The sequence below is a fragment of the Mustela lutreola genome, chromosome 2, assembly GCF_030435805.1.
Source record: "Mustela lutreola isolate mMusLut2 chromosome 2, mMusLut2.pri, whole genome shotgun sequence".
Lineage (NCBI taxonomy): Eukaryota > Metazoa > Chordata > Mammalia > Carnivora > Mustelidae > Mustela > Mustela lutreola.
Window position 1 is genome coordinate 4,871,546 of NC_081291.1, and position 27,168 is coordinate 4,898,713.

Consider the following 27,168-nt stretch of genomic DNA (forward strand, 5'->3'; position numbering starts at 1 on the left):
TTATAATATGTATTACATATACAAAATATCATACCCCAAACCATACACAAGGTATTGAAGGGACAACATAAAGGATTTCCAAGGGTGATTTTGACCATACCTAATGTTTACCTTATGACTCTTAACAAGACACTGATTTCCCATAATATAGATGCCCTCTAAAGTGATTTCTCTCCTGTTTTCTCAGATAGAAGTGCAGTTGCACTTGTCACTTATCAGTCTCTTCGGGATATGCCAAATGGGTCCTTTTTTAATGATGGAAGAGGGACACAGGAAGTGAAACTGAACTCTCATGTTGTGAGTGGCACCATTAGTACGAAGAAAAAAGTATATCTGTCTGAACCTGTGTTCCTGACCTTCCAACATGTTCAGGTGAGCAAAATCCAGAGCTGGTTCTCAGTACATTACCTTAAAGAGGTGTGTTACGGTCCTGCCAAGAAACTGAATCCAACTCTGCTCGTTCGGAGTTAACAGAACCAACAAGAAATGTTGAGGCACCCAAAGATTGGCACAAGGGGAAGCTATTATCATGTTTTAAAGCCAAATAGGCAATGGAGGGATGAGCATTGTTGAGCCCAGTGAGAGCTGGAGAAATGCAGGAGGGTTGCCCTGCTGGAGACGGTGATATCCTGAAGCAGAAGAAGCATCTAGAAGAAATGCCTGACTTCCCCCTCCTCTCATCTAAGGAATTCTCACCTGCTCCTCTCATTGGTTGTCCCAATGACAAGGAGCTTGGGTAAAGCAGTTCATATGGGTCAATCCCTGGGACTCTGAGATGACCAGAGAAGGACAGGATGAAGGAAGAATAAAGCCCACAGCAGGCATGGTCATATAAAACTCTTCCCCACAAGTGTTCTAGATAATGGGATTTTCCCATTCCAGTTTCCAATGCAATACATCCATAACTAACCGGTAAAATTGAGATAGTAAAACCAGAAAAAGCCCTACTTTCAGGCTATTCTCTTTCAGCCTGGTGGTACAAGAACAAAACATTTCTGTGTCTACTGGAATGGATCAGAAGAGGGGGGCATCTGGTCAACAAAGGGCTGCCATCATGTGAGGAGCAACAGTTCACATACCGAATGCAAGTGCTTCCACCTCTCCAGCTTTGCTGTCCTCATGGCTCTTGTTTCCGAGGTACCAAGATTCATGGTCCCCTCCTGGTATCTGACTGTATCCCAGAAACTGTGAGATTGTCCTCTCCCTGTCTTAGAAAAGAATTCTGAGATAAGGAGGCAAGTGGGAGTAGTTTACTTGAGAGGTAATTCCAGGAAGCACAAATAAGGAGCTGGGAAATGAAACAAGAAAAAACAGAAGCCAAGGCAGATAGCATTATCACGCCGCTCATCACTTTGGGCATCTGGAACCTCATTCCCTCTAGAGTACTCTGGGAGTTAGTGTAGGAGATGCAGTTGAGTCATCCTAACTGAACTGCAAGAGAGATAGGCTATCTATACACAACCTCCTCTCAGGCATTGGTTGAAAGCTGCATCTGGGGTGGGGCCATTAATTCTGGCAGAATTCTGTCCATGGGCATGGGCAGAGTAAGCTCAAGCTAGCAGAGAAAGCCCTCAAACACTAGGAAGTTGGGTTTTCAGCCCCTATAATGGCCGGGTCTGGGGTCTAAGAGGATCAGAAATCAAGCATCCGTTACTCTGCAAGAGACAGTTACAATGGGTCAGACAGTAAAGAAGGCAACTGATTGTCACCAATGAAAAAGTATAGGTCCTTGAACTTCCCAGGTCCCAACCACATCTAGGATAAGCCAGATTTAAAGAAATTTACCTAACTTCTTATTCTACTTCTTTTAAGCTCTCAATTATTGAACATTCACTCTATGACAACCATTGTATTACACATTTAAATGCATGGCGTTTTCTTCATTCAACAAATTTGCATATGAATGCCTACTATATGCCAGATGTTGTTCTAGGCATTGAGGATACAGCAAAGAACAAAACAGTTAAAGAAATTCCAACCTTCATGGAAATGACTTTGGAGAGCTATGTTGTCCAATAGGATCACCAGCCACATATGGCTGTTGGGCACTTGAAATGTGGCTAGTGTGTCTTGAGAATGAACTTTTAAATTTTATTTAATTTTAATTTATTTAAATTAAGAAGCAGTATGAAATATATTTCCATCAACTACAAGTTCACTGGTAGGGCTTCATTTCACTTTTATCGTTGAAAATAAAAGTATCTGAATTCAGATGTGTTATAAGCCTAAAATACACCCTGGATATCAAAGGCTTAATTATGGAAAAAAGTATCAAATATCTCATTAATAATTATTTTACATTGATTGTAATTTGAACTGATTGCATTGTTGTTATATGACTCTATTCAATACATTGGACTGATAATATTTTAAATAAATACTATTAAATTAATTTGACCTGATTCTTTTCACATTTTTAAAGATATGGCTACTAGCAAATTTAAAATTCCACATATGACTCACATTTTCCTTTTGGGCAGCACCAGGCTAGTGGTTTTGGTTTTTCAATAGCTTTGTGTGGTGAATGTTATTAGTGTACCCATTTTGAAGATAAGAACATCAAATCTTGGAGAGGTTAAGTCAAGCTGTTTAAAGGACTGAACTGGGAAGCCCATCAGACTCCCCATCAGAAATATAACTGCAGAATTGGAAACTGTAATTGATTCTTAACTTGGTGGCTCACAGGTGGATCCTGTGCTGACTGTGATCACCTATGTGGGGCTGAGCTTCTCCCTGCTGTGCCTCCTCCTGGCAGCCCTCACCTTCCTCCTGTGCCGACCCATCCAGAGCACCAGCACTTCCCTCCACCTGCAGCTCTCCATCTGCCTCTTCCTGGCCCACCTGCTCTTCCTTACAGGGATTGATCAAACTGAGCCTAAGGTAGGTGATTTAACCAAATCACTTTGTTGTCATCATCAAATCTAGCCATCTTGTCTTGAGGAAGGATGGGGGAAGGCAAGAGTCAGCAGCAATGGTAACAACATGGATGGAACTAGAGGGAATTATGCTGACATAATGAGTCCATCAGAGAAAGATAAATACCATATGATTTCACTCATATGCAGAATTTAAGATATAAAACAGATGAGTAGGGGAAGGGAAAGAAAAATAAGATAAAAACAGAGAGGGAGACAAAACATAAGTGACTTTCTAATCTTTATTTTATTTTTTATTTTTTTAAGTCATCACATTTTTAGTATGTTCGGTTAGCTACCATATAGTACGTCATTAGTTTTTGATGTAGCATTCGATAATGTAGTTGTGTATAACACCCAGTGCCCATCACAACATGTGCCTTCCCCCCCACTCTATTCCCCTCTGAAACCCTCAAGTTTGTTTCCTGGAATCCATAGCTTTTCATGGTTTATCTCCCTCTCTGATTTGCCCCCTTCAGTTTTCCCTCCCTTCCCTTATGGTCTTCCATGCTATCCTTATGTTCCACATATGAGTGAAACTATATGATAATTGTCTTTCTCTGCTTGATTTATTTCACTTAACATAATCTCCAGTTTCATCCATGTTAGTATGAATGGTGGGTATTCATCCTTTCTGGTGGCTGAGTAATATTTCATTATATAGATGAGACTGACACGTTACGTACTGCACTAACGAGGCAGCTAATTTCATTGTATATATGGACTACATCTTCTTTATCTATTCATCTGTTGAAGGGCAGTTTGGCTGTTGTCGACATTGCTGTTGTGGACATTGCTGCTATGAACATTGTGGTACATATGGCCCTTCTTTTCACTACATCTGTATCTTTGGGGTAAATACCTAGTAGTGCAATTGCCAGGTTGTAGGGTAGCTCTATTTTTAATTTTTTGAGGAACCCCTACACTGTTTTCCAAAGTGGCTGCACCAACTTGCATTCCCACCAACAGTGTAAGAGGGTTCCCCTTTCTCCACATCCTCTCCAACACTTGTTGTTTCCTGCCTTGTTAAACTTTGCCATTCTAACTGGTGTAAGATGGTATCTCAATATTTTTTAATTATTTTTATTAACATATAATGTATTATTCTTGATGTGGTTTTGACTTGAATTTCCTTGATGGCTAATGATGATGAACATTTTTTCATGTGTCTGCTGGCCATTTGTATGTCTTCATTGGGGAAGTGTCTGTTCATGTCTCTTGCCCATTTTTTATTATATTATTATTTTTTAAATTTAAGATTTTTTAATAACTATATTCTTTTTTTAAATTTCTTTTCAGCATAACAGTATTCATTGTTTTTGCATCACACCCAGTCCTCCATGCAATAAGTGCGCTCCTTAATACCCACCACCTGGCTCCCCTAACCTCCCACCCCCCGCCCCTTCAAAACCCTCAGGTTGTTTTTCAGAGTCCATAGTCTCTCATGGTTCACCTCCCCTTCCAATTTCCCCCAACTCCCTTCTCCTCTCCATCTCCCCATGTCCTCCATGTTATTTGTTATGCTCCACAAATAAGTGAAACCATATGATAATTGACTCTCTCTGCTTGACTTATTTCACTCAGCATAATCTCTTCCAGTCCCGTCCATGTTGCTACAAAAGTTGGGTATTCATCCTTTCTGATGGAGGCATAATACTCCATAGTGTATATGGACCACATCTTCCTTATCCATTTGTCCATTGAAGGGCATCTTGGCTCTTCCCACAGTTTGGCAACCGTGGCCATTGCTGCTATAAACATTGTGGAACAGATGGCTCTTCTTTTCAAAGCATCTGTATCTTTGGGGTAAATACCCAGTAGTGCAATTGCAGGATCATAGGGAAGCTATATTTTTAATTTCTTGAGAAATCTCCACATTGTTCTCCAAAGTGGCTGCACCAACTTGCATTCCCACCAATAGTGTAATACTCATTCTTCTCAAGTGCACATGGAACCTTCTCCAGAATAGACCGCATACTGGGTCACAAATCAGGACTGAACCAATACCAAAAGACTGAGATGTTTCCCTACATATTCTCAGATCACAATGCTTTGAAACTGGAGCTCAATCACAAGGAAGAGTTTGGAAGGAACTCAAACACCTGGAAGCTAAGGACCACCTTGCTTAAGAATGCTTGGATCAACCAGGAGATCAAAGAAGAACTGAAACAATTCATGGAAACCAATGAGAATGAAGACACTTCAGTCCAAAACCTATGGGATACAGCAAAGGCGGTCCTAAGGGGTAAATACATAGCCATCCAAGCCTCCCTCAAAAAAGTTGAAAAATCCAGAATACACCAGCTGTCTCTACACCTTAAAGAACTGGAGAATCAACGACAAATCAAACCAACTCCACACATAAGAAGGGAAATAATCAAGATTAGAGCAGAGATCAATGAGGCAGAAACTAGAGATACAGTAGAACGTATCAATGAAACTAGAAGCTGGTTTTTTGAAAAAATCAATAAGATCAATAGACCATTGGCCACACTAATCCAAAAGAAAAGAGAGAAAGCTCAAATTAATAAAATTATATATGAAAAGGGAGAGATCACAACTAACACCAAGGAAGTAGAAACAATCATCAGAAGTTATTATCAGCAGTTATATGCCAATAAGTTAAGCAATCTAGATGAAATGGATGCATTCCTAGAAAACTATAAACTCCCAAAATTGAACCAGGAAGAAACTGACAACCTGAATAGACTAATATCTAGTAATGAGATTGAAGCAGTGACCAAAAACCTCCCAAAAAACAAGAGCCCAGGACCTGACAGATTCCCTGGGGAATTCTACCAAACCATAAGTGACTCTTTTTTTTTTTTTTTTTTTTTTAATTTTTTATAAACATATATTTTTTATATACATATATTTTTATCCCCAGGTCTGTGAATCACCAGGTTTACACACTTCACAGCACTCACCAAATCACATACCCTCCCCAATGTCCATAATCCCACCCCCTTCTCCCCAACCCCCTCCCCCCGGCAACCCTCAGTTTGTTTTGTGAGATTAAGAGTCACTTATGGTTTGTCTCCCTCCCAATCCCATCTTGTTTCATTTATTCTTCTACCATAAGTGACTCTTAATCTCTACCAAACTTTCAAAGAAGAAATAACACCTATTCTCCTGAAGCTGTTTCAAAAAATTGAAGCAGAAGGAAAACTTCCAGACTCTTTTTATTATATTATTTTTTAAAATTTTGTCTTATTTTTTAGTGTTTCAAGATTCATTGTTTATGCACCACACCCAGTGCTCCATGCCCTCCTTAATACCTGTAACCAGGCTCACCTAACCCCCAGTTCCCCTCCCCTCCAAAACCATCTGTTTCTCAGAGTCCACCATCTCTCATGGTTCATCTCCCCCTCCAATTTCCCCCAATTCACTTTTCCTTTCCTTCTCCTAATGTCCTCCATGTTATTCCTTATGCTCCACAAGTAAGTGAAACCACTTGATAATTTACTTTATCTGTAAAATAATTTTCTTTATTTCACTCAGCATAATCTCCTCTAGTCCTGTCCATGTTGATACAAAAGTTGGGTATTCATCCTTTCTGATGGAGGCATAATATTCCATTGTATATATAGACCATATCTTCTTTATCCATTCGTCTGTTGAAGGGCATCTTTGCTCTTTCCACACTTTGGTGACTGTGGCCATTGCTGCTATGAACATTAGGGTACAGATGGCCCTTCTTTTCACTACATCTGTATCTTTGGGGTAAATACCCAGTAGTGCAATTGCAGGGTCATAGGGAAACTCTATTTAAAATTTCTTAAGGAATCTCCACACTGTTTTCCAAAGTGGCTACACCAACTTGCATTCCCACTGACAGTGTAAGAGGGTTCCCCTTTCTCCACATCCTCTCCAACACACTTAATTTTGGCCATTCTAACTGGTGTGAGGTGGTATCTCAATGTGGTTTTGATTTGAATCTCCCTGAGGGCTAATGATGATGGACATTTTTTCATGTGTCTGTTAGCCATTTGTATGTCTTCTTTGGAGAAGTATCTGTTCATGTCTTCTGCCCATTTTTTGACATGACTATCTGTTTTTTGGGTGTTGAGTTTGAGAAGTTCTTCATAGACCTCGAATATTAGCCCTTCGTCTATTGTGTCATTTGTGAATATCTTCTCCATTCCATGGGTTGCCTCTTTGTTTTGTTGACTGTTTCCTTTGCTCTGCAGAAGCTTTTGATCTTGATGAAGTCCCAAAAGTTTATTTTCCCTTTTGTTTCCCTCGCCTTTGGAAACGTGTCTTGAAAGAAGTTGCTGTGGCCGATGTCAAAGAGGTTCTGCCTATGTTCTTCTCTAGGATTTGAAGGGTTCCTGTCTCACATTAAGGTCTTGCATCCATTTTGAGTTTATCTTTGTGTATGGTGTAAGAGGATGGTCCAGTTTTATTCTTCTATATGTAGCTGTCCAATTTTCCCAGCACCATTTATTGAAGAGACTGTCTTTTTCCATTGGATATTTTTCCCTGATTTGTCAAAGATTAGTTGACTATAGAGTTGAGGGTTCATTTCTGGATTCCCTATTCTGTTCCATCGGTCTATGTGTCTGTGTTTGTGCCAATACCATACTGTCTTGTTGATCACAGCTTTGTTTTAAAGATTTTTTAATTTATTTTGAGAGAGAGAGTGATTGAGAAAGAGAGAGCAAGCAGGGAGAGGGGCAGAGAGAGAGGGGGAGAGAGAGAATCCCAAGCAGACTCCCTGCTGAGTATGGAGCCTGACTTGGGGCTTGATCCCATAATCCTGAGTTCATGACCTGAGCCCAAACCAAGAGTTGGTTGCTCAACCAACTGAGTTACATTGTGTCCCAAGAGATTCTTAACTATAGAAAACAAACTGAAGGCTACTAGAGGGGATGTGGGTGGGGTGATGGGGTAATTGGGTGATGGGCTTTAAGAAAGGCACTTGATGTAATGAGCACTGGGTGTTATACGCAACTCATGAATCACTGAATTCTACCTCTGAAACTAAAATACATTATGTATTAACTAAATTCGATTTAAATTTAAATTTTTTTTTGTATGTGTATGGTGTAAGAGAATGGTCTGGTTTCATTCTTCTATATATAGCCATCTAACTTCTCCAGAACCATTTATTGAAGAGACTGTCTTTTTTCCATTGGATATTTTTTCCTGTTTTGTCAAAGATTATTTTACCATAAAGTTGAGAGTCCATGTCTGGGCTCTCTACTGTGTTCCATTGGTCTATGTATCTGTTTTTGCACCAGTGCCATGCTGTCTAGGGGATCACAGCTTTGTAATAAAGCTTGAAATCAGGCAACGTGATGTCCAGCTTTGTTTTTCTTTTTCAACATTTCCTTGGAGATTCAGGGTCTTTTCTGGTTCCATACAAATTTTAGGATAGTTTGTTCCAGCATTTTGAAAAATGCCTTTGGTATTTTGATTGAGATGGTGTTGAAAGTATAGATTACTCTGGGCAGCATGGACATTTTAATGATGTTTATTTTTCTGATCCATAAACATGGAATGTTTTTCCATCTTAAAATTTTTATTATGTTATGTTAGTCCCATAAAGAATTAGAGTCAGCAGTGATGGTGTTAGGGGGAAAAGCAAGTTTCCATTTCATCTCTCCTTCATCTGTAACTCTGAATAAAATTTGTACTTTTTGAGAAACCATTTAGCAAGCTGACTGAGAGTCAGACTGTGGCATTAGGTAAGGTAAAAACAGTTTCTGTAACATATAAACTCTAAAATGTCATTGACTGGGATATCTGGGTGGCTCAGTCGGTCAAAACCTCTGCCTTCGGCTCAGGTCATGATCTCAGGGTCCTGGGATCAAGCCCCACATGGGGCTCTCTGCTCAGCAGGGGCCCTGCTTCCCCCTCTCTCTATGCCTGCCTCTCTACCTCCTTGTGATCTCTGTCTGTCAAATAAATAAATAAAATCTTTTAAAAAAATAATATGTCATTGACTAAGCACAAGAGTGGTTAATTTCCCCCTTCTGTATCAGTAGACGGTGGGCAAACAGTTTTGAAGGGTGTCTATCCTCCAACCTCAGGCTGATGGAAGCTCTTTTGTCTTGTATGTACAGCTTGTGAGGTCATCAAAGAGTCCTTTCTATTTTTTCCAACTGACAAGAGAAAAGAACCCGGCAAAGTTCCATGAGGGCTGTCTTAAAAAATAGTGCACATCACGTCCCTTCATGTTCTCCTGGCTATAAATCCATGAAGCGGTCCCACCTGATGGCAAGGGGGACAGGGAGATGTAGTCTCTGCCTGGGAAGTTCCATCCTAGTGGCAAGTCTATAGTCTGGAATCAAGGGTGGAGGAAGTTTTGAATTCTGGGTGGACAGTGGCTTTGCTACACTAATGATGTTAGTTTTTGTCTCCATTATGATCACAGTCATCATCATATCCAGGATGAATTGGAACTAGATATTTTCCAAAGATCCTTTTAACCCTAAAAGACTATGATCTCACAGCCAGAAGGTTATGAAAGCACTATCCCCCCCCCCCGACCCCAGCCCCCAGCCCCCCAGGAGGCTGTACATTGCTATGGTTAAGAGTAAGTATAGTGTCTGGAGACAGTTTGGGTTTGAAATCCATTTTTATTTTTTGCCAGCTATGTGATCTTGGATGACAGTCTACCTTTTGGGACCCAGTTTCCTCATTAGGAAATGGACAGTATTGGCAGAGGACAGTGTTGATGCTGATTCTGGCCTACCCTCTGTTTCTGTTTAAAAAAAAAAAAAAAACTGTTTTGTAAAACAGTCTGTTTCTGTTGTTCTTGTTGTCATTATTGTTGTTGTTTTACTGGAACTGCAGCCACCAATGTCTGAGAGCTGGCTGTCCCAGCTCAAGCAGAGAGCAAGTTCTCTCTTCCTCCACATAAATATTTTTTAGACCCTCAAAAGGATTGATGATGTCCACCCTCAGTCTCCTGACTCAAATTCTAATTCATAATTCCTGAAACACCCTCACAGACACACCAAGAAATGATGTTTTAAATGTTATCTGGGCATTCCTTAGCTTAGTCCAGTTGACACATAAAATTAAGCATCAAGGGCATCCAAAGGGCAAGGGCCATGGACTATTCATCCACCAGCACTGGTCTGTCATGGATCTGAGGACTATTCCCAGAACATTCATTCCTCTGCATTACTGGACTGCTCCATACATAGGGTAAGCATGGGACCAGTGAAAGCTCCCCAAAACTGTGTTGTCCCTCCCAGCAAAATGTCACAGGTGTGAAGATGCAGGCCAATATCCAGGAAATGCTGAGTGCTAAGGACATGATCAGGTACAGACCACATTCTTAACTCTTGTTTCTCCTCCAGGTGCTGTGCTCTATCATCGCTGGGGTGCTGCACTACCTCTATCTGGCTTCTTTCACCTGGATGCTCCTTGAAGGGCTGCATCTCTTCCTCACCGTTAGGAATCTCAAGGTGGCCAACTACACTAGCACAGGCAAATTCAAGAAGAAGTTCATGTACCCTTCAGGTTATGGGATTCCAGCTCTCATTGTGGCTGTGTCTGCAATAGTAGGACCCCAAAACTATGGCTCACATACTCAGTAAGCATGCTCTGTGCCTTTCTGGTGGAAATGGTGTCCATGACTGATGCATGATCAGAAATCAAAAACATTTTAGTCCTTTTCCTGTTGTGAATTATACTTCACAAAACCAGTCCCGTTTTATTTTTATTTTTATTTATTTTTATTGTGTACCAGTCCTGTTTTAAGCCAGAATTCTATTTTGTCCTTAGAAATTCCTAGAGCAATGATTCTCAGCATCTTTGGGGTTGGATCCTTTTGAGACTTTTGGTGAAATCCAGGGCCCAGTTTCCCAAATAGGGAAGTACCTTTCAGACAAATGTACTTATGATACAATTTTGAATACAACTTCAGGACATTAGGGACCAAAAAAATACGCTCAGGAAATTCAGGGATGGAAAAGCTCACCTGTGGCCTCTGTGTTCCGGAAGATTCTGAAAGGGTATCCTGAAGAGCTTGAGATTCATCCCAAAATATAGAAAGTAACAACAATGACAACAAATCTTGAAGGACTGGGATGCATCAGAAATAGTGCATATATTATGTCTCAATCTCCCCCTGATCCTGTGGAGTCAGCACTGTTAATTACCTCATACACAGGACATCTGGGTCTTAGTGCATCTAAGAAACTTACCTAAGGTGTCAGCTAAAAAGAGAATTAGTCAGAATTCCTCACTAAAGGAATTGCTGCCGCACTAAAGAAGTTTGCAAAGCCCTGCAAAGTTAGTTGAGGACGTTAGTATTTTGACAGTGGGGCTTTGGTTAGAGAGTAGGCACACATGCAAAAACAACATGATGAAAGTGTCTCTCTTGAAGAAGAAATGATGTCCTTTCTCCAGTCTGAACCCTATGTCCTGCCAGAACAATTCTGGAGATCTCATGGTAGCGTATATCAGTGGTTGGCAAACTATCTATAAAGGGCCATGTGGTAACTGTTTTTGTCTCTGTGTCCATATGGTGTTTGTGGCAATTACTCAATATTGCCTTTGTTGTGGGAGTGCAGCCAATTCATAGACCATATATAAATGAATTGATGTGGCTATGTTTCAATAAAGCTTTATTTACAAAAACAAGGAGTGGACTGGGTTTAGACTGTGTTAGTAACACCTGGAATAGAACTTAAGTGTGGGAACTTTTCTGCTCACTGAATGTGGGCAATTGCTTGTCACATTTCCTAGTTTTATGCTGCCAGGTCTTTGTTCAGAGTAATCTATACTATCTTTGCCAACATAGGGCATGACTTAATAAAAAGTATTTGATCAACAGAGTACTTGGTACATGGAAAATACTTAGTGTTGATAGGTTTTCTTGCTGTAGTTAAAGTACTGCTTTTATTCTCTTTCTGATAACAATCATTATTTTGGGGTATAATTTATTGAGCCTTACCTGTTTGCCAAGAACCATACTCAAAAACTATGTACACATTATCTCATTTGGTGTTTCCTACAAGATCTATATGAGGAAAACTGAAAAAATCTCATGAAAGAAATCAAAGAAGATTCAAATACATGGAGGGATAGTCCATGTTCATGGATAGGAAGATTCAATATTGTCAAGAAGTCAGTTCTTCCCAACTTGATCTATAGATTCAATGCATTTCCAATCATAATCCCAAAAAATTATTTTTTAGATAATGATAAACTGATTCTAATATTTATATAGAGAAGAAAAAGATCCTGAATAGCTAACACAATATTGAAAGAGAGGAACAAAGTCAGAGGACTGACCCTACCTGACTTCAAGACTTGGCATATAGCCACTGTAATCATTTAATCTTTTCAATACTTCTGTTTGCCCTCACTTTACACTTGAGGGAATTGAGGCTTAGATTATATCGCTTGTGTCAGATGAGGACCCATGTCTAATTACATCTAAAGTCTAGGTTCTGAACTAAATGGTTCTCTGTACTGGTTGGATCTTGCTACAGGAGTCTGAATTCAAGTTCTCTGCCTTCTGAGAAATAGGCAGCTCATGCATATTCCTCTCTCAACAGCTGCTGGCTCAAGCTGGATAAAGGGTTCATCTGGAGTTTCATGGGACCAGTGGCATTCATTATCTTGGTGAGTAACTAATGATAGTTATTTATGGGTCTGCCTGCCCTGAATTGGCCAAGCATGGAGTGTGTGTTTTTTTCCATGAAAATGGAAATGAAGTGAAGGTAAGAAAACACAGTCTAATATGATTAACTCCTCTTCCTTGAAATACTGTCATCATGTCTTTCCCTTGCTCCCTTATAGATTACTTGTTGCTTTGATATAACTCTGCTGGGTATCCCAAAAATCCCATATTTTTTCATTCAACATTTAGCAAGTATCTCCTCTGCACAGAGTGCCACGTTCTCCTGTTTGCCAACAACTTCCTGATCACATCCATTGCCCTGGTATAGATATGAATAGTAATCTTTCACTTTCAAGGTGTCTTGATTTGAATGATGTATTATATAGACATCCTAGTCAAGCACCAAGTGTCACAGGTCATATACACACAATGTGCTGTATAAAAGACCAGAGCATATGTGCATAGCATGCTATGAAGCCTATATCTTTTGGGAAAAGATATTTAGGTCCACCTCAAATTGGGTTGCATGATATGGCCTCAAAATAAAATTCCAAGTCAATATTTCATTCTGTGCCCACAGATAAACTTGGTGTTTTACTTCCAAATTTTGTGGATTTTGAGAAGCAAACTTTCCTCCCTCAATAAAGAAATTTCTACCATTCAGGACACCAGGTAAGAAGGTCCCAGATCAGTGGTATCCACAGATTTTCCTACAGGACTACATTCTTTCTGCCTGGGGGGAAAAAAAAACCCTATACCCTATACATGAAAAAACATTTCATGGTTGGATATCCATGGTATTGCATAAAGTGTGTATGAGGTGCAACTTCTAGAAGTGAAAACTATAATTTTCAGGTAGCTTAGTGTACTCCTTGATCTCTTTATTCAACAAATATTCATTGGGTGGCATTTGTGTAGCAAATACTTTGTATAGCATAATCTTCATATGAAATTCATGCCAAGAGTATTGACATTATCCTCCCTCCTCCACCCCATGAGTCCACCCACTCCTGGGTACTCCATTATCCTTGGTTGTAGGCACTCAGTTCTTACTGTGTTGATCTAAATGATTAAAAATAATGGTAAGAACAACTAACATTAACTAGGAACTTGGTAGATGTTGGGAATCTACCAACATCCTTTCCTTTTTATTCTGTTATGTTAGTCACCATAAAATACATCATTAGTTTTTGATGCCCTGGTCCAAGAATCACTGTTTATGTACAACACCCAGGGCTCCATGCAATATGTGCCCTCCTTAATACCTACTACCAGGGTATTAAGGAGGGCACATATTGCATGGATCAATATTCTTTCACTGAATGCTCATAACTCCAATCTATGTGGTGGGCACAACTACCATCCCCCCAATTGATAAGAGAAGCAAGTGCTTATTTTTCCCAAGAGTGGGCAAAAACCTTACATTGGTGATGAATCATGTGGACAAAACTTAAAGGAATATCTTTCCAATTTCAGACCCTGGCTTTGATCTCATCTACTTATCAGACCAACCTAACATCTCTTTGCCTCAGTGTTTTCAGCTCACCCTTCTTGGCATTTCTTCATTCCTCTACACATGTTGAATGAATGCAGGATCTCTCTCTCTCTCTCTCTCTCTCTCTCTCACACACACACACACACACAGACACACACATACATTCATACATGTCATCTCTCCTAGACAACTGCCACGAGCAACCCCATTCTGTTTTATAAAACACAACTTTCATTTGAAGAAACACAACAGCATGTTTTATTCTAAAGTCATGATATCATCATCAACACATTTTCAATACAAATTTCTAGAAGGCACTTCCACACATCTCCCAATAGAACCAGGTAAAAGACTTGCAGATAAATCACTTCCAAGAATAGGAGAAAGCATTATTCTCAGAAACATCCATTGAAAATATGGGTTCTGCCTCATCTTTGAGTCATATGACTTTGCCTAAGTCACTTACGCACATGTTTAAATCAGGTAATATGTGCAGAGCATTTAGCACAGCGCCCAACACAGAGTGATGAGTGATACTTATTACTGCTCTTGTTCCTTTTCAGACTCATGACATTTAAAGCCATTGCTCAGCTATTTACCCTGGGCTGTTCTTGGGGCCTTGGCTTTTTTATGATTGAAGAGGTTGGGAAGGTGATTGGATCAGTCGTTGCATACACATTCACCATCATCAATGTCCTGCAGGGCGTTTTGCTCTTTGTGGTATACTGTCTCCTTAATCGCCAGGTAAGGCTAATTATTTTGTCTCTCACCAGTCAACTCCCTAAGTCTTATTGAATGGTCATTCACATTCTCACCCTTCTCTGACCTTTCATATTTGTATTTGGGGTTGCCTTCATTCTGAAAGGAGGCTTTAAATGATGACTTGGTATGCTATATGCTCTGAGTTAGCATTGGCCTAACCTTCACATTCCAACATATATCTTAAGAGAGTGCTTCTGTCAGTGGAGATGACATATCAATATACCATAGACTGCGGGGCTTGGGCAACAGAAATTTCTCTTATAATTCTAGAGGATGGACATCTGAGTTCGGGGCACCTATGCAGTTGAGTTCTGGTGAGATTTCTTTTTTGCAGGTGGCCACAATTTTGACCCTTAAATGGGAGAGAGAAAGAGAGAGAACTTTTCTGTCTCTTCTTATCAGAACACTAATCCTATTGGACACTATCCTTCTTATCAGGACACTAATCCTATTGGATGATCCTATTCAGGGCTCTACCCTTATGACCTCATTAAATCTTAATCCTTTCTAGAAAGGATCATCATATCTTCAAATACAGTCATACTGGGAATTTAGGGCTTTAACATGCGAATTTTGGGGGCGTCTGGTTGGCTCAGTGGGTTAAGCTTCTGCCTTTGGCTCAGGTCATGATCTCAGGGTCCTGGGATCAAGCCCTGCATCAGGCTCTCTGCTTGGCAGGGAGCCTGCTTCCCCATCTTCCTCTGCCTGCCTCTCTGCCTACTTGTGATCTCTCTCTCTGTGTCAAATAATTAAATAAATAAATAAATAAATTTTTAAAATGTGAATTTTGAGGAGACATAGTTCAGTCCATAGCAGAGCATGTATCAGTCAGCATAAGGGAGGTTATGCTGCAGTGACTTATAGCCACCACCCCCTAATTTCAGTGGTTTTAACAATAAAGATTATTTCTTGCTCATGCTACATAGCTGTTAGGGTCCGTAATCAAAGGGGCGAGACTGATACAAGGCGAAGGTCAAGCAAAGCTTTATTTTGCGTCAAGCATCAGGGGAATCAAACTGACTGGTCAGGGCCGTCTCTTGCAAAGAGGCGACCCCTCCCAGCCTCACAGACTAACTTTTATAGAGGTAGTTTAGCCGGGCTATACACAGGTGGCCAATGAGATTGCAATACACAGAGAAAACTGCCCAGTCATGCTAAGTCTGCCACACACAGAAAAAAACTGCTAGGTAACACACGGGTGGCCAATTGAATTTCAATTTACCCTAGTAGATATTATATGTGCACCGCACTGATGGGATGCCTTCACCTGGCCTGACCCACCCTTGTATCTAGTCTTTGCAAGTAAGTTCCTCTGGGAAGGGAGGGGTCAATCTAAGTTCACTACATAAAAACAAAATGACTCCCTCTGGCCAACCAGGCCCTTACAATAGCCATGGCTTGATCTACAATGTCTTTACTCTGGGATGCAGGTTGAAGGGCAGCCCTTATTTAGAACATTGGTATTCTCATGGCAAAGGGAAAGGAAATCTTGGCAAAGTGTAGCTTAATTAGCTCTCTTTCACTGGAAGTGAAAGAGGAAGTTCCTTGGCCATGTCTGAGTTCACCAGAAAGAGGATACATAAGCCTCTTATAGGGAAGTGCCCTTTAGGGAAGGATACTGGAATATTTGGCATAATATGCCAAAAACAAAGGGACTGTACCTCCCATGTCACGTTATCCACTGAGTAGGTGGCTGTGTGAGCTTGGCCAGTCTTCTTATCCTCTCTGAGGTTCAATCTTCTCACTTCTGTACATGACAACACCTACGTCACAGGGCTGAGATTAAAAGAGATATTGCAATATGAATCTCCAAGCATAGTCCTTGGCACACATTAAAGTTTTGTGAGGGTCATCATTATATTTTTTTTATCCACTTATAAGATTGGAAACAGTTCTCCCCTTTTGCTATTGAACAGAACTACCAGCGATTTTGATGCTGGTGTCAAAAAGACTATCGTAATACTTCATTAATTTCTCTTTCATCTTCTAGTGGCTTCTTAATGCTTGGTACTCCTCATGCCCAGAAATGAAGTACAACTTAAGTGCTTTGGTGAAATAATGTTGGATATTAAATATTTAAATATCTTTTTAAAACATTTTAAGCAAGTTTCAGGAAGGAATCCATGCAATCACAGGGAGTGGTTCAGCATGTGGTTAGTGTCCCGGCTCTGATGTGAGAATGATGCAGTGCTGAGTGCTGGCTGTATGACCTTGAACAAGTCCACACTCCCAGCAGTGTCAGCTTCTTTACCTTTCATTGGGAGTACGAGAAGATCCTTTGTCATTTGATTTATGTAAGGATGAATTGATATATTGTGGATAATAAAGTGTATTGAAGGTTGCCATTGTTCAATAAATGGTGACCTATGTCATAATCACCACCATGACCACCATCACCTGCATTGTTTTTGTCATCATTGACCATCATCACTTCCGTGATTATCGCCATCATCTTCACCATCCTCCTCCTCCTCATTGTCAGGATCATCACCACCCCCACCACTCTGTAGACTCTATAGAAACTTTGTGATGCCTGACATTTAGTAAATACCTTTTCTACAATGAGGAAGTTGAATTTTAGAATGAGCCAAGGAGAGGATGTCCAAGACTATACAGGAAAACAATGAGGGGGTAGTCATGGGGCCCCACAAATGGGGCTTGGCATGTATATCTTTAGCATCCTCTTCAGGGTCCTTTCTTCCCTAAGCTAGCTCCTGATGTGACACAAACCTTTGTATTCCCCAGGTACGAATGGAATACAGGAAGTGGTTTAGTGGGATCTGGAAAGGGGTTGAAACTGAAAGCACTGAGGTGACACGCTCTACAACCCAAACCAAAATGGTAAGACCAGCTTCTCTGCAATGTCGTATACTGGCTGAACCTAACCTTGATCTGAAAGAAAAGAGAAATTACATTACTTCCTCCATTATGCTGGTGGTTTCTAGTTTTTGAGAACAAAACTGGTAGAACTCTGTTCTTTTGTCTTTTCTTTTTCCGTTCCTTCCCTTCCCTCTCTTTCCTTTCTCTCCCTTTCCTCCTCCTTCCTCCCTTCCTTCCTTTCTCTCCCGCTCTCTCCATACTTTCCACAAATATCCAAATGACTTTCATCAAAAATTTAAATTTATTTAACAATGCTCATTTAACAAATATTTACTGAGAATCCAGTATGCCAGATGCTGTTTTAGTTGCTGGAGAAACAGCAGAAGATACACTGATAAAAATCCTTGCCCTCACAGAACTGATGTTCTGATGGGGGTGGCTGAGAATAAGCCCCCAAACATGAATTATGCACTATTTTACAAAGTGATGTGGGCTGTGGAAAAATAGAGCAGTGAAGAGAAATCAGGACTCATGAGGTGGGGGAGTTTGGTTTCCAGTCAGGTGGCCACAGTGACAGTCTTTTACTGTCTATCACCACCTTCTATTTAATTCTCTGTATGTTGTGCCTCTCTGTGTGATATTTCTCTTACTCTGAAAAATATGACAGTGTTTACCTTTGGTCAGTATCTGCCCCCATGTAAGATTCAGAGCTGTGGTTATTATCATTTTCCTTCTACCTAGAGCAAGGCCTGGCCCACAAAAGATGCTCACTTAACTTGTTGAGTGTCTAAGGTCCTTGTTTATTGATGAGGACACAGACTGGGAAAGTCCACATGATTGGCCTGAAACTACTCAGCTGGGTACAGGGGTTCAGACTCAAGTCTGTTTTCCTCTGAAAGTTGACAATATTCCTTGATTGTCACCAGAGTTGTTTGTCACTCCAGATCATCAAAAACTTTTGGGACCAGTTTCCTGGGACATGTGCTTTCAGACCAAGGACAATTCTGTTTACAGGCTGCTGACCGTGTCCTAGGAGTATATGCCACTGGTTCGCTCCTCGGCTATAATCACCAGTAGTCAAAGAATATGTCAATCTAAACTGTGAAAAGGAACTGCCCCAACACATGCAGTCTCCAAAAACATGTCACATAGTGGAATCCATTTCATGGGTTCTGGGGTTCACCAGATTTGAGTTTGAATCTTGGTTCTTTCAGGTTCCAGCTGGTAGATGTTTGGGCAAATAGCTTAAACCCCCTGCACCTCAATCTGCTCATCATTGAAATGTCATATTGAGGGAAAAAACAATGTACATGAAAGCACTTTGCTCTACTCTGAACCATGTCAACATTACTTGTATGAGCACCACATTATCAAGAGTCAACTATATAGAAGGCCTCAAACAGTAATACTATCCCCTTATCTTTGGACAATGCTTTACTTCTAAAAAGCACATACTCAGTTCTTTCCACAGTTTGGCGACCGTGGCCACTGCTGCTATAAACATTGGGGTACAGATGGCCCTTCTTTTCACTACCTCTGTATCTTTGGGGTAAATACCCAGGAGTGCAATGGCAGGGTCATAGGGAAGTTCTATTTTTAATTTCTTGAGGAATCTCCACACTGTTCTCCAAAGAGGCTGCACCAACTTGCATTCCCACCAACAGTGTAAGAGGGTTCCCCTTTCTCCACATCCTCTCCAAAACATGTTGTTTCCTGTCTTGCTAATTTTGGCCATTCTAACTGGTGTAAGGTGATATCTCTGCCCTTCAACGGACGAATGGATAAGGAAGATGTGGTCCATATACACTATGGAGTATTATGCCTCCATCAGAAAGGACAAATACCCAACTTTTGTAGCAACATGGACGGGACTGGAAGAGATTATGCTGAGTCAAATTAGTCAAGCAGAGAGAGTCAATTATCATATGGTTTCACTTCTTTGTGGAGCATAACAAATAGCATGGAGGACATGGGGAGTTAGAGAGGAGAAGGGAATTGGGGGAAACTGGAAGGGGAGGTGAACCATGGGAGACTATGGACTCTGAAAAACAATCTGAGGGTTTTGAAGGGGTGGGGAGTGGGAGGTCGGGGTACTAGGTGATGGGTATTATAGAGGGCACGGATTGCATGGAGCACTGGGTGTGGTGCAAAAACAATGAATACTGTTATGCTGAAAATAAAAAATAAATTTAAAAAAAAAAGCACATACTCAGGGGGGCGCCTGGGTGGCTCAGTGGGTTAAAGCCTCTGCCTTTGGCTCAGGTCATGATCTCAGGGTCCTGGGATCAAGCCCCACATCGGGCTCTCTGCTCAGTGGGGAGCCTCCTCCCCCCACCACCCTGCTCTCTCTCTGCCTGCCTCTCTGCCTACTTGTGATCTCTGTCTGTCAAATATATAAATAAAATCTTTAAAAAAAATTTAAAAGTACATACTTAGGCCGCCTAGGTGGCTCAGCTTGTGAAGCATCCCACTCCTGGTTTGTTTCTGCTCAGGTCATGATCTCAGGGTTGTGAGACTGAGCCGTGCATTGGGTTCCATGCTGAGTATGGAATTTGCTTGAGATTTTCTCTCTCTGCCTCTCTCTCTTCCTCTCCCCTAACTCGCTCTCACACTCTCTCTAAAAGATTAAGTACATAAATATTTTAAAAAGGAGATATTCAATCTTACATTCCTCACTGATCGTCTATAGCATTTAGTGATAAATGCTATCACTATAATAACTATAAATGTTTGTGAGAAGAGCAGATAAATAAAAAGACTATCATAGGTGGTGTTTGGAGGAGGAAAGGCTGTAAAGTCAGATATGAGGACTTCTTTACTGAGCTTTGGACCTTAGAGACATTCTGGCTTGTCATTTCCTGAGGTGTTAATTTCTCTTCAGCTTGTTCTACATATTATCTCCCCAAATAGGAGGAACCAGCGATGTCATCAGAAGTCTTCCGCAGAAGAGGCGTTCCTTCTGTGCAACCACGGCCTCAGACTCCTGTCTCTTTATCTTGGTTAAGAACAGAAAACTGAGCTGCTTCCGGACAGCGCCCCCTGTGGTCACATGTGGATCGGACAAATGACACCATTGGCATCTTCATCCTGAAAGCAGTTGAGGCTTTCCTCTATTTTGGCTTCTAGCTCCATAGAAAAAAAGTGGTCAGGGGGAGACCTCTGAGTCCCATACCCAGTATTGTTTATCACACGCCATTAAATGTGCAAGGAATAATTTTTAATAATGAAGGCAATAAAGAGATTTTCTTCTTCCAGCTCTCGCTTCCTTGCCAGGATTTATTGGCCAACATCTAGATTCACCTGGCAGTTTTCTCTCTCTGGGCATTCAGTTGCATTTTATGCTCCTGAAGATTTTGCAAACCCGACATTTTCAGAATTCAATAATTCCCATATGAATAAATATAAAGAAGGGGGTTGCCTTCTTGTGTTGCAAAATTCCACCACCATCCCACTTAGGAGTGCCTTGTCAACAGGCGTGTCTTGTGCGCAGAGACCAGCACTGTCTCCTTTGCTTGATGATTTTCAAACCTACTCATTTATTGGGTTAGTTTTGTTTTCTTAGTGTCATCCAATGTATTTTGGTGGAAATACTTCCAAACCAATAGCATGAGGGTCACAGCAGTTGTCTGTCCTTATATGTTTTCCTTTTTTTAATTGCATAGTTATATGTATATTTTTAACATCTTTATTTTTTTTCATTCTTCCAAGATTCATTGTTTTCACACCACACCCAGTGTCCCATGCAATACGTGCCCTCCTTAACATCAAGCACCAGGCTCACCCATCCCCTCACCCCCGCCCCTCCAAAACCCTCAATATTTCTAATTTCTTTTTCATACTAATTGGATTCTAGAAGTGTTTTTCAGCACTGGAATTAATAGATGCATGGCTAACTTTGTTACCAGAGGTGTTTCAAAAACAATTTTACATGATTATGACAGGAAAGATAAAAAATAGCAGTAAAGGGTTCCCATGATTCATTTGAAGAGATTTTGTGTGCAGTTTTTAGGTGGTGGACCAAAGACTGTGTCCCTTTTTCTGCTTAATCAGTTCAAGTGCCTCTTCTACATGGCAGCAATGCAACCAAAGTATATGATTCACTCCACTTGCTGGCCTTAAAATTATGTGACTCCTCTTGAACAGTTAAAATTTCGGGAGATTCACATGGTTTCAAAAGGTGTACATGAATAAGACTTCCTGGGCTGTTGAAAAATCCCCACAAGTGTTGTTGCTGTTTTTGTGTCCAAGACAGTTGCAAGAAGAGGATAAGCCAGACAAATGTTCAAGGTACTGTGGGTTTGGACCTCTCTATTCAATATTTTTCCTCTCTCCCAACATGAAGTCTGCTTTCTTTCTCTTTTCTGCCTCTCTCACCCCTTTGCTTTAAGAACTAGCTTCCACATCCTTCAAGAGCTTCTTCTTCTTCTAGCTCGCAGAAATCCATCTCCCTTACTGGCTTTATTACCATCCATGTGACTTGACTTAACTGTTGCATACATGATGTGTGTGCTTGTAAGTCAAGCCTGCTTGGATCATAAACTTCTGGAAGGCCAGGATGATAAATGTTTTAATGATAAATTAGAAAGGTCATAAGTGAAATGTTCCTTGCTTCCATTTAGAGCACCACTTTTCAAGCTCTGCTCTATTAACACTTTGGGCTGGGTAATTCGTGGTGGTGGGCAGCTATCCTGTGCTTTGCAGGATGTCGAGCAGCATCCCTGGCCTCTCCCAGCTGGACGCCTGTCACCACCCCACCCCACACACCCATTGCAACAATCAAAAATGTCTCCAGACATTGCCACTTGAGAATGTTGAGCATTACTGGTCTAGGTGTTAGTTCATAGTGAACAGGCAACTGCTGAAGAATTTCTTTCTGGTCAACCAGCTGTTCCAGGAAATGAATAATCAGCCAGAAATCAGAATGTAGTTGCTTGGTGCCTAGTCTGTACTCAGAGTGGCGGTGTATATGAGGAACACCTCTTCTGTTGTCTGCCCAGCTTTTCTTTTCTGGGAACTGCTCACCCCACTGAGGCAGAGGCCATTCACCAAAAACCCACTTCTGCTTCTAGGCAACATGCACTTTTGCTTAGAAGAGCCCATGCTTGGGTTAGTGCCCCCAGAGGAATGGAAAGAAAACTAAGGGTCTCCAAGCTGGGAACGCTTAATATTTTCTTTTATTGGATCACAGAATGGAACAGGCCTACTTCTGCCTCAGGAGTGGTAGCGAGCTTATGTATTCTCTCAGAGTTTTCTCTATCCCTAGTGTCTCCATGACATTAGTCTCTCTCCACACACTGCACTGTCTGTCTTCACACAGCACCTTGGCAAGGAAGCTATCCCTGGATCTCTTTCACCTTTCCTACTTTATCATCCTGGACAGTACTCAGCACTGTTGCACAGATATTTACTTATTATTCAGATTACTTCTGTGTTACTCCACTGGAATGTCCATACCACATGGACAGGGGTTTTTGTCTGTTTCATTCACCATGTATCCTCAATGTTTAAAATAATATCCAGCACATAGTAAGCACTCAATAAATATTCTTCTTTTATGATGAACTTGCTGATTGGTCCTTCCTGTTACTGGTTTAGTTCTTACACTCTCTGCTACTGTCTGTCTTGGTCATCGTTTCTCATCCCCACACCTCCTTATATTTATGCTATATTTATATGTACACACAGATATACACTCGGTAGAAAAGACAAAAGGCCCCCCACTATGTCTACAATCAGAAGATGGCATTGTTAGTATGTCAGCTTTCCTCCATGATACCTTTGCCTTTGGTGAAGAAGGCACACCCTCCCCAACCCCGCCACGTGCCACATAACTTTGTCCCTACTGGCCATCACTGCTTGCAACAGCGTGGCCACCCAGGAGGGGTCAATTCATTCACATGTCCTCCAACCCGTCAAATTTTCTCTCGTAAGCATTTGAATTAAGAGACCAGAATGGACCTGGCAGCTATTCAAGTAGTAATAATATTTGAACTCCTAGAGAAAAGGTCATTTAAGGGTACTTGTCAGGGAACAGTAAGGCGGACCTTATTCAAGGGGGGAACACTGAGATGGGTGCAAGGACCAGTGCAATAGGGTCTTGGTGTCAAGAAGGAGATTGGACTCAATTCTGACTCCAACAGTGACAACTGGAGATTTATATCCAAGGAGCAGGGTGGGTGTTAGGTATGTAAATCATCAAGAGAAAACATCAGGGCCAATAGACTCCTTAATGAAGGCAAGCCAGTGTAGTAAAATAATGGATCGTGTTTGGATACCAAGGAAGGGGGGTTTTCGCTAAATTGATTTAGCAGGATTCTTGCTCAAACTGGATTCTACAAGGACAGAGAACACCTAAGGTTGAACCTAGTCCAGCAGAGTCCAAGGAGAGTGTCTTTGTCAGAGGTCCCATTGAGACGGCCATAAAAGGACCCTGTTCACCAGTTAGAGAAAGTCAGCCTACAGACGGAAGAGGACAGACTGAACCAAGTTGTCAGAAAAAGGAACAATAATTATGTGATTCTTAGCACAGAGGTTAATGGCTAGAGCTGAGGGTCAGAGGGACCCAAGTGGAGAATCCCGGTTCCCCAGCCTTGGGCACATGGCTCAACCTTCCCTAACCCCTTCCTCCTGCCACAATGTATGAAATCTCAAGGTTCTTGCTGCTTCTCTTCAAACGGCACAGTTGTTCCCTCAATATTGATGTGAATCCCAAATTTACTGTCTAGGAAATAGACAAAATGTGTAATCTCTATCCTAATGTATGACATTGACTTCATTTAGCTTATTAGGAGAATCAGCCATTCTCCACCCAGAAGTGGATGCTCGAGGCAGGGTGTCTCTAATAGAGATCTGGGCTGGTGGGCAGGTGAAGTCAGTCAGGGGCAGTTCCAAGAAGTGAGCCCTTAAAGGCTAAGGAAGTAAGAAACAAGACAGCTGGTATTTCTCTGTCTGCTTGCAACAGACAGGGTCAGGGTCAAGGATACGAAAATCTACTTCAAAGTAATTTCTGCATGGCAGAAATACCATGAAAACCAGGAAGAAAGGCAGTTCTCAACCTCAGAGGTCAAATCCTAAAAGTCTAGAGCATAGAACTGAAGTGTTCCTATTTTACTATTATATGTTCTCTCATTCCCTCACTAGACTTATAATATTTCATATCTATTTATGTGGCTTTGATTCAACTTATTTTTTCTCCCCCTTCCAACAAGCTTTACTAAGGTATGATTGACAAATAAAATTGTATATATTGAAGGTGTACAACATGACGTTTTGATATATGCACACACGGTGAAATAAGCACCACGGTCAAACTCATGAGCACATCCAGCCCTCCCACAGTTACCATTTATTTTTGATGAGAACGCAGAAGATGCACTGTCAGCATATCTCAGGTATACAAGCCCATAGCCCCCATGTCATACACCCGATCCCCCGAATTCACTCATCTTACACAACTGAAAGTTCACATCCCCTGACCAGGATTTCCCCATTTCTCCCTGCCCCCGGTTCCCTGCAATCGCCATTCTACCCCCTGCTGCTCTGCACTTGTCTTTCTTAGCTTCCACATAGAAGTGAGATCATGCCACATGTGTCCTTCTGTGTCTGGTTCATTTCCCTTGGTATCCTACCCTCCAGAATGATCCATGGAATGATCCATGTTGTTGCAAATGACAACATGTCTTTCCATAAGGCTGGATAACATATGTGCCTCTATATTTCCAGCCCATCTTCTTTATCCATTCATGCTTTGATAGGCACTGAGGTCATTTCCATACCTGGCTATTGTAAAGAATGCTGCAATGAACATGGAAATGCAGATAGATTTTATTGTGTGTGTGTTTAGTTTTATTTATTTATCTGATTTATTTATCTGTTTATTTTTATTTTTCATTATGTTTGGCTATCTACCCTATAGTACAACATTAGTTTTTTTATGTGGTGTTCAACGATTTATTAGTTGTGTATAACACCTAGTGCTCATCATAGCACGTGCCCTCCTTAATACCCACCACCCAGCTACCCTATTTCCTTACCCCCTTCCCTCTAAAACCCTCAGTTTGTTTCCCGGAGCCCAGAGTCTCTCATGGTTTGTCTCCCTCTCTGATTTCCCCCCGTTCAGTTTTCCCTCCCTTTGCCTATGCAGATGTGTTTTTAAATGTTGCTAAGCATACAGCATTGGCAGGTTGGTCGCTGGCTTGGCTGATTAGTGCCCCAAAGTCAGCGATGTCCTACTTCTTGGTTTTTATTTCAGGATCTGACCTGTGACTAAGTGACCAGAGAATTCTTCAGTGAGCATGGTGTGGATACCGATGGCTTAAGAGGCTTGTATTCGTGATGCTGCCTTTAATTAGACTTTGACTTGATGCATGGAGATTACACCAACAGATTGTGGTCCTCTTGAAACCACCAAGACTCCTTGAGAAATAGGATATAAGACTCTACTGTTCCTTCTCTGTTATCAGTCATCAGTTAGAAGCTGGGGGAGCTATGGCCAAGAAGACAAACTTTCTTCTGTGTGGTGAGTATTCAACATCTTATTTTCTTTGGTTCTAGAACAGCTATAGTATTCAGTTGAGCTGGTAGAGGGATGGCCTGAGGGGCATTTCCTGAAAGGGGCAAGTCCAGATTTCTAAGTGTGTGTTCACACAGATACAGCCAACATCGCAATGCTTTTTATTTGTTTTCACTTATAATGCCTAATGTCCTTGGAAGTAAAAGCAACATTGAAAGTAGTGGTTTTCAACTGAGGGGCAGTTTGGTGTCCCCAGAGGAGACCCTTAGTAATGTTTGCAGACAGTTTTGGTAGTTGTGACTGGGCGCAAGGGTGTGCCTGGAATTGAGCGGGTGGAGGCCAGGGGTGCCATCCCACACGCTCCAGTGCAAGAGCCAGCCTTTGTGAGAGGAATTATTCAGGCTAAAATGGCAATAGTGGGGTGCATGGGTGACTCACTTGGTGAAGTGACTCACTTGGTGAAGTGACTGCCTTAGGCTCAGGTCATGATCCTGGAGCTCCAGGATCAAGTCCCACAGCAAGCTCCCTGCTCAGCAGGGAGTCTGCTTCTCCCTCTGACCTTCCCCCCTTTCTCTCTCTCTCTCTCTCTCTCTCTCATAAATAAATAAATAAATAAATAATATATTTTAAAAAATAAAATAAAATGCCATAGTGCCAAGACTGAGCAACCCTACCTAAAGGAAGGCATAAGTATTTTTTTTTTAAATTTTTAATGGCATGAATTAAAACGACAACAACAACAACAATGCACCAAACTGGGGAGGGGGAGACCCTCATGGGGAGATTCATTGGCAGCAAACTCAAAATCTCCATGAAATTTTTGACCATTGATGTTGATTTTTTTTCTTAAGTTCCAGGATGCAGTATCTCCCTTCTCTGGACTTGTCAGTATGTACATATGAACATCTGAAGTTGACAGAGGATTATGGAACTTGGGGAGAGTTTGGGGCCAGCCCATGAGGCTCTTCAGGGAATCCTGAGTCACGTAGTAGAGTCTAAAGAGAATTGACTTCTCTGTGTCCTATTGACAGAATCTGTTCCAATTGGGCAGTGAGGGAATCTTACCACACATGTTCTC

The 27,168-nt window shown here is 41.3% G+C and overlaps 2 protein-coding genes across 7 annotated transcripts in view; both read left to right on the forward strand.

Annotated features, from left to right (window-relative positions):
- LOC131823398 (putative adhesion G protein-coupled receptor E4P) overlaps window positions 1–20,832 on the forward strand; it is a 54,655-nt gene extending 33,823 nt beyond the window's left edge. For all 4 annotated transcript variants that reach the window (XM_059159706.1, XM_059159708.1, XM_059159707.1 and 1 more), the window contains 9 exons: window positions 188–372; window positions 970–1,137; window positions 2,686–2,880; window positions 10,229–10,464; window positions 12,437–12,503; window positions 13,082–13,173; window positions 14,560–14,740; window positions 17,504–17,599; window positions 20,489–20,832. In XM_059159706.1, coding sequence (XP_059015689.1) covers window positions 188–372; window positions 970–1,137; window positions 2,686–2,880; window positions 10,229–10,464; window positions 12,437–12,503; window positions 13,082–13,173; window positions 14,560–14,740; window positions 17,504–17,599; window positions 20,489–20,596 — 1,328 coding nt within the window. In that variant the 3' untranslated portion in view covers window positions 20,597–20,832. The remainder of the gene's footprint in view (window positions 1–187; window positions 373–969; window positions 1,138–2,685; window positions 2,881–10,228; window positions 10,465–12,436; window positions 12,504–13,081; window positions 13,174–14,559; window positions 14,741–17,503; window positions 17,600–20,488) is intronic.
- A 5,051-nt stretch (window positions 20,833–25,883) lies between these two features.
- LOC131823399 (adhesion G protein-coupled receptor E3-like) overlaps window positions 25,884–27,168 on the forward strand; it is a 69,524-nt gene continuing 68,239 nt past the window's right edge. For 2 of the 3 annotated variants that reach the window (XM_059159710.1, XM_059159711.1), the window contains exon 1: window positions 25,887–26,096. In XM_059159710.1, coding sequence (XP_059015693.1) covers window positions 26,066–26,096 — 31 coding nt within the window. In that variant the 5' untranslated portion in view covers window positions 25,887–26,065. Of the gene's footprint in view, window positions 26,097–27,168 lie in introns of all 3 variants that reach the window. The other variant, XM_059159712.1, reaches the window with a different exon arrangement.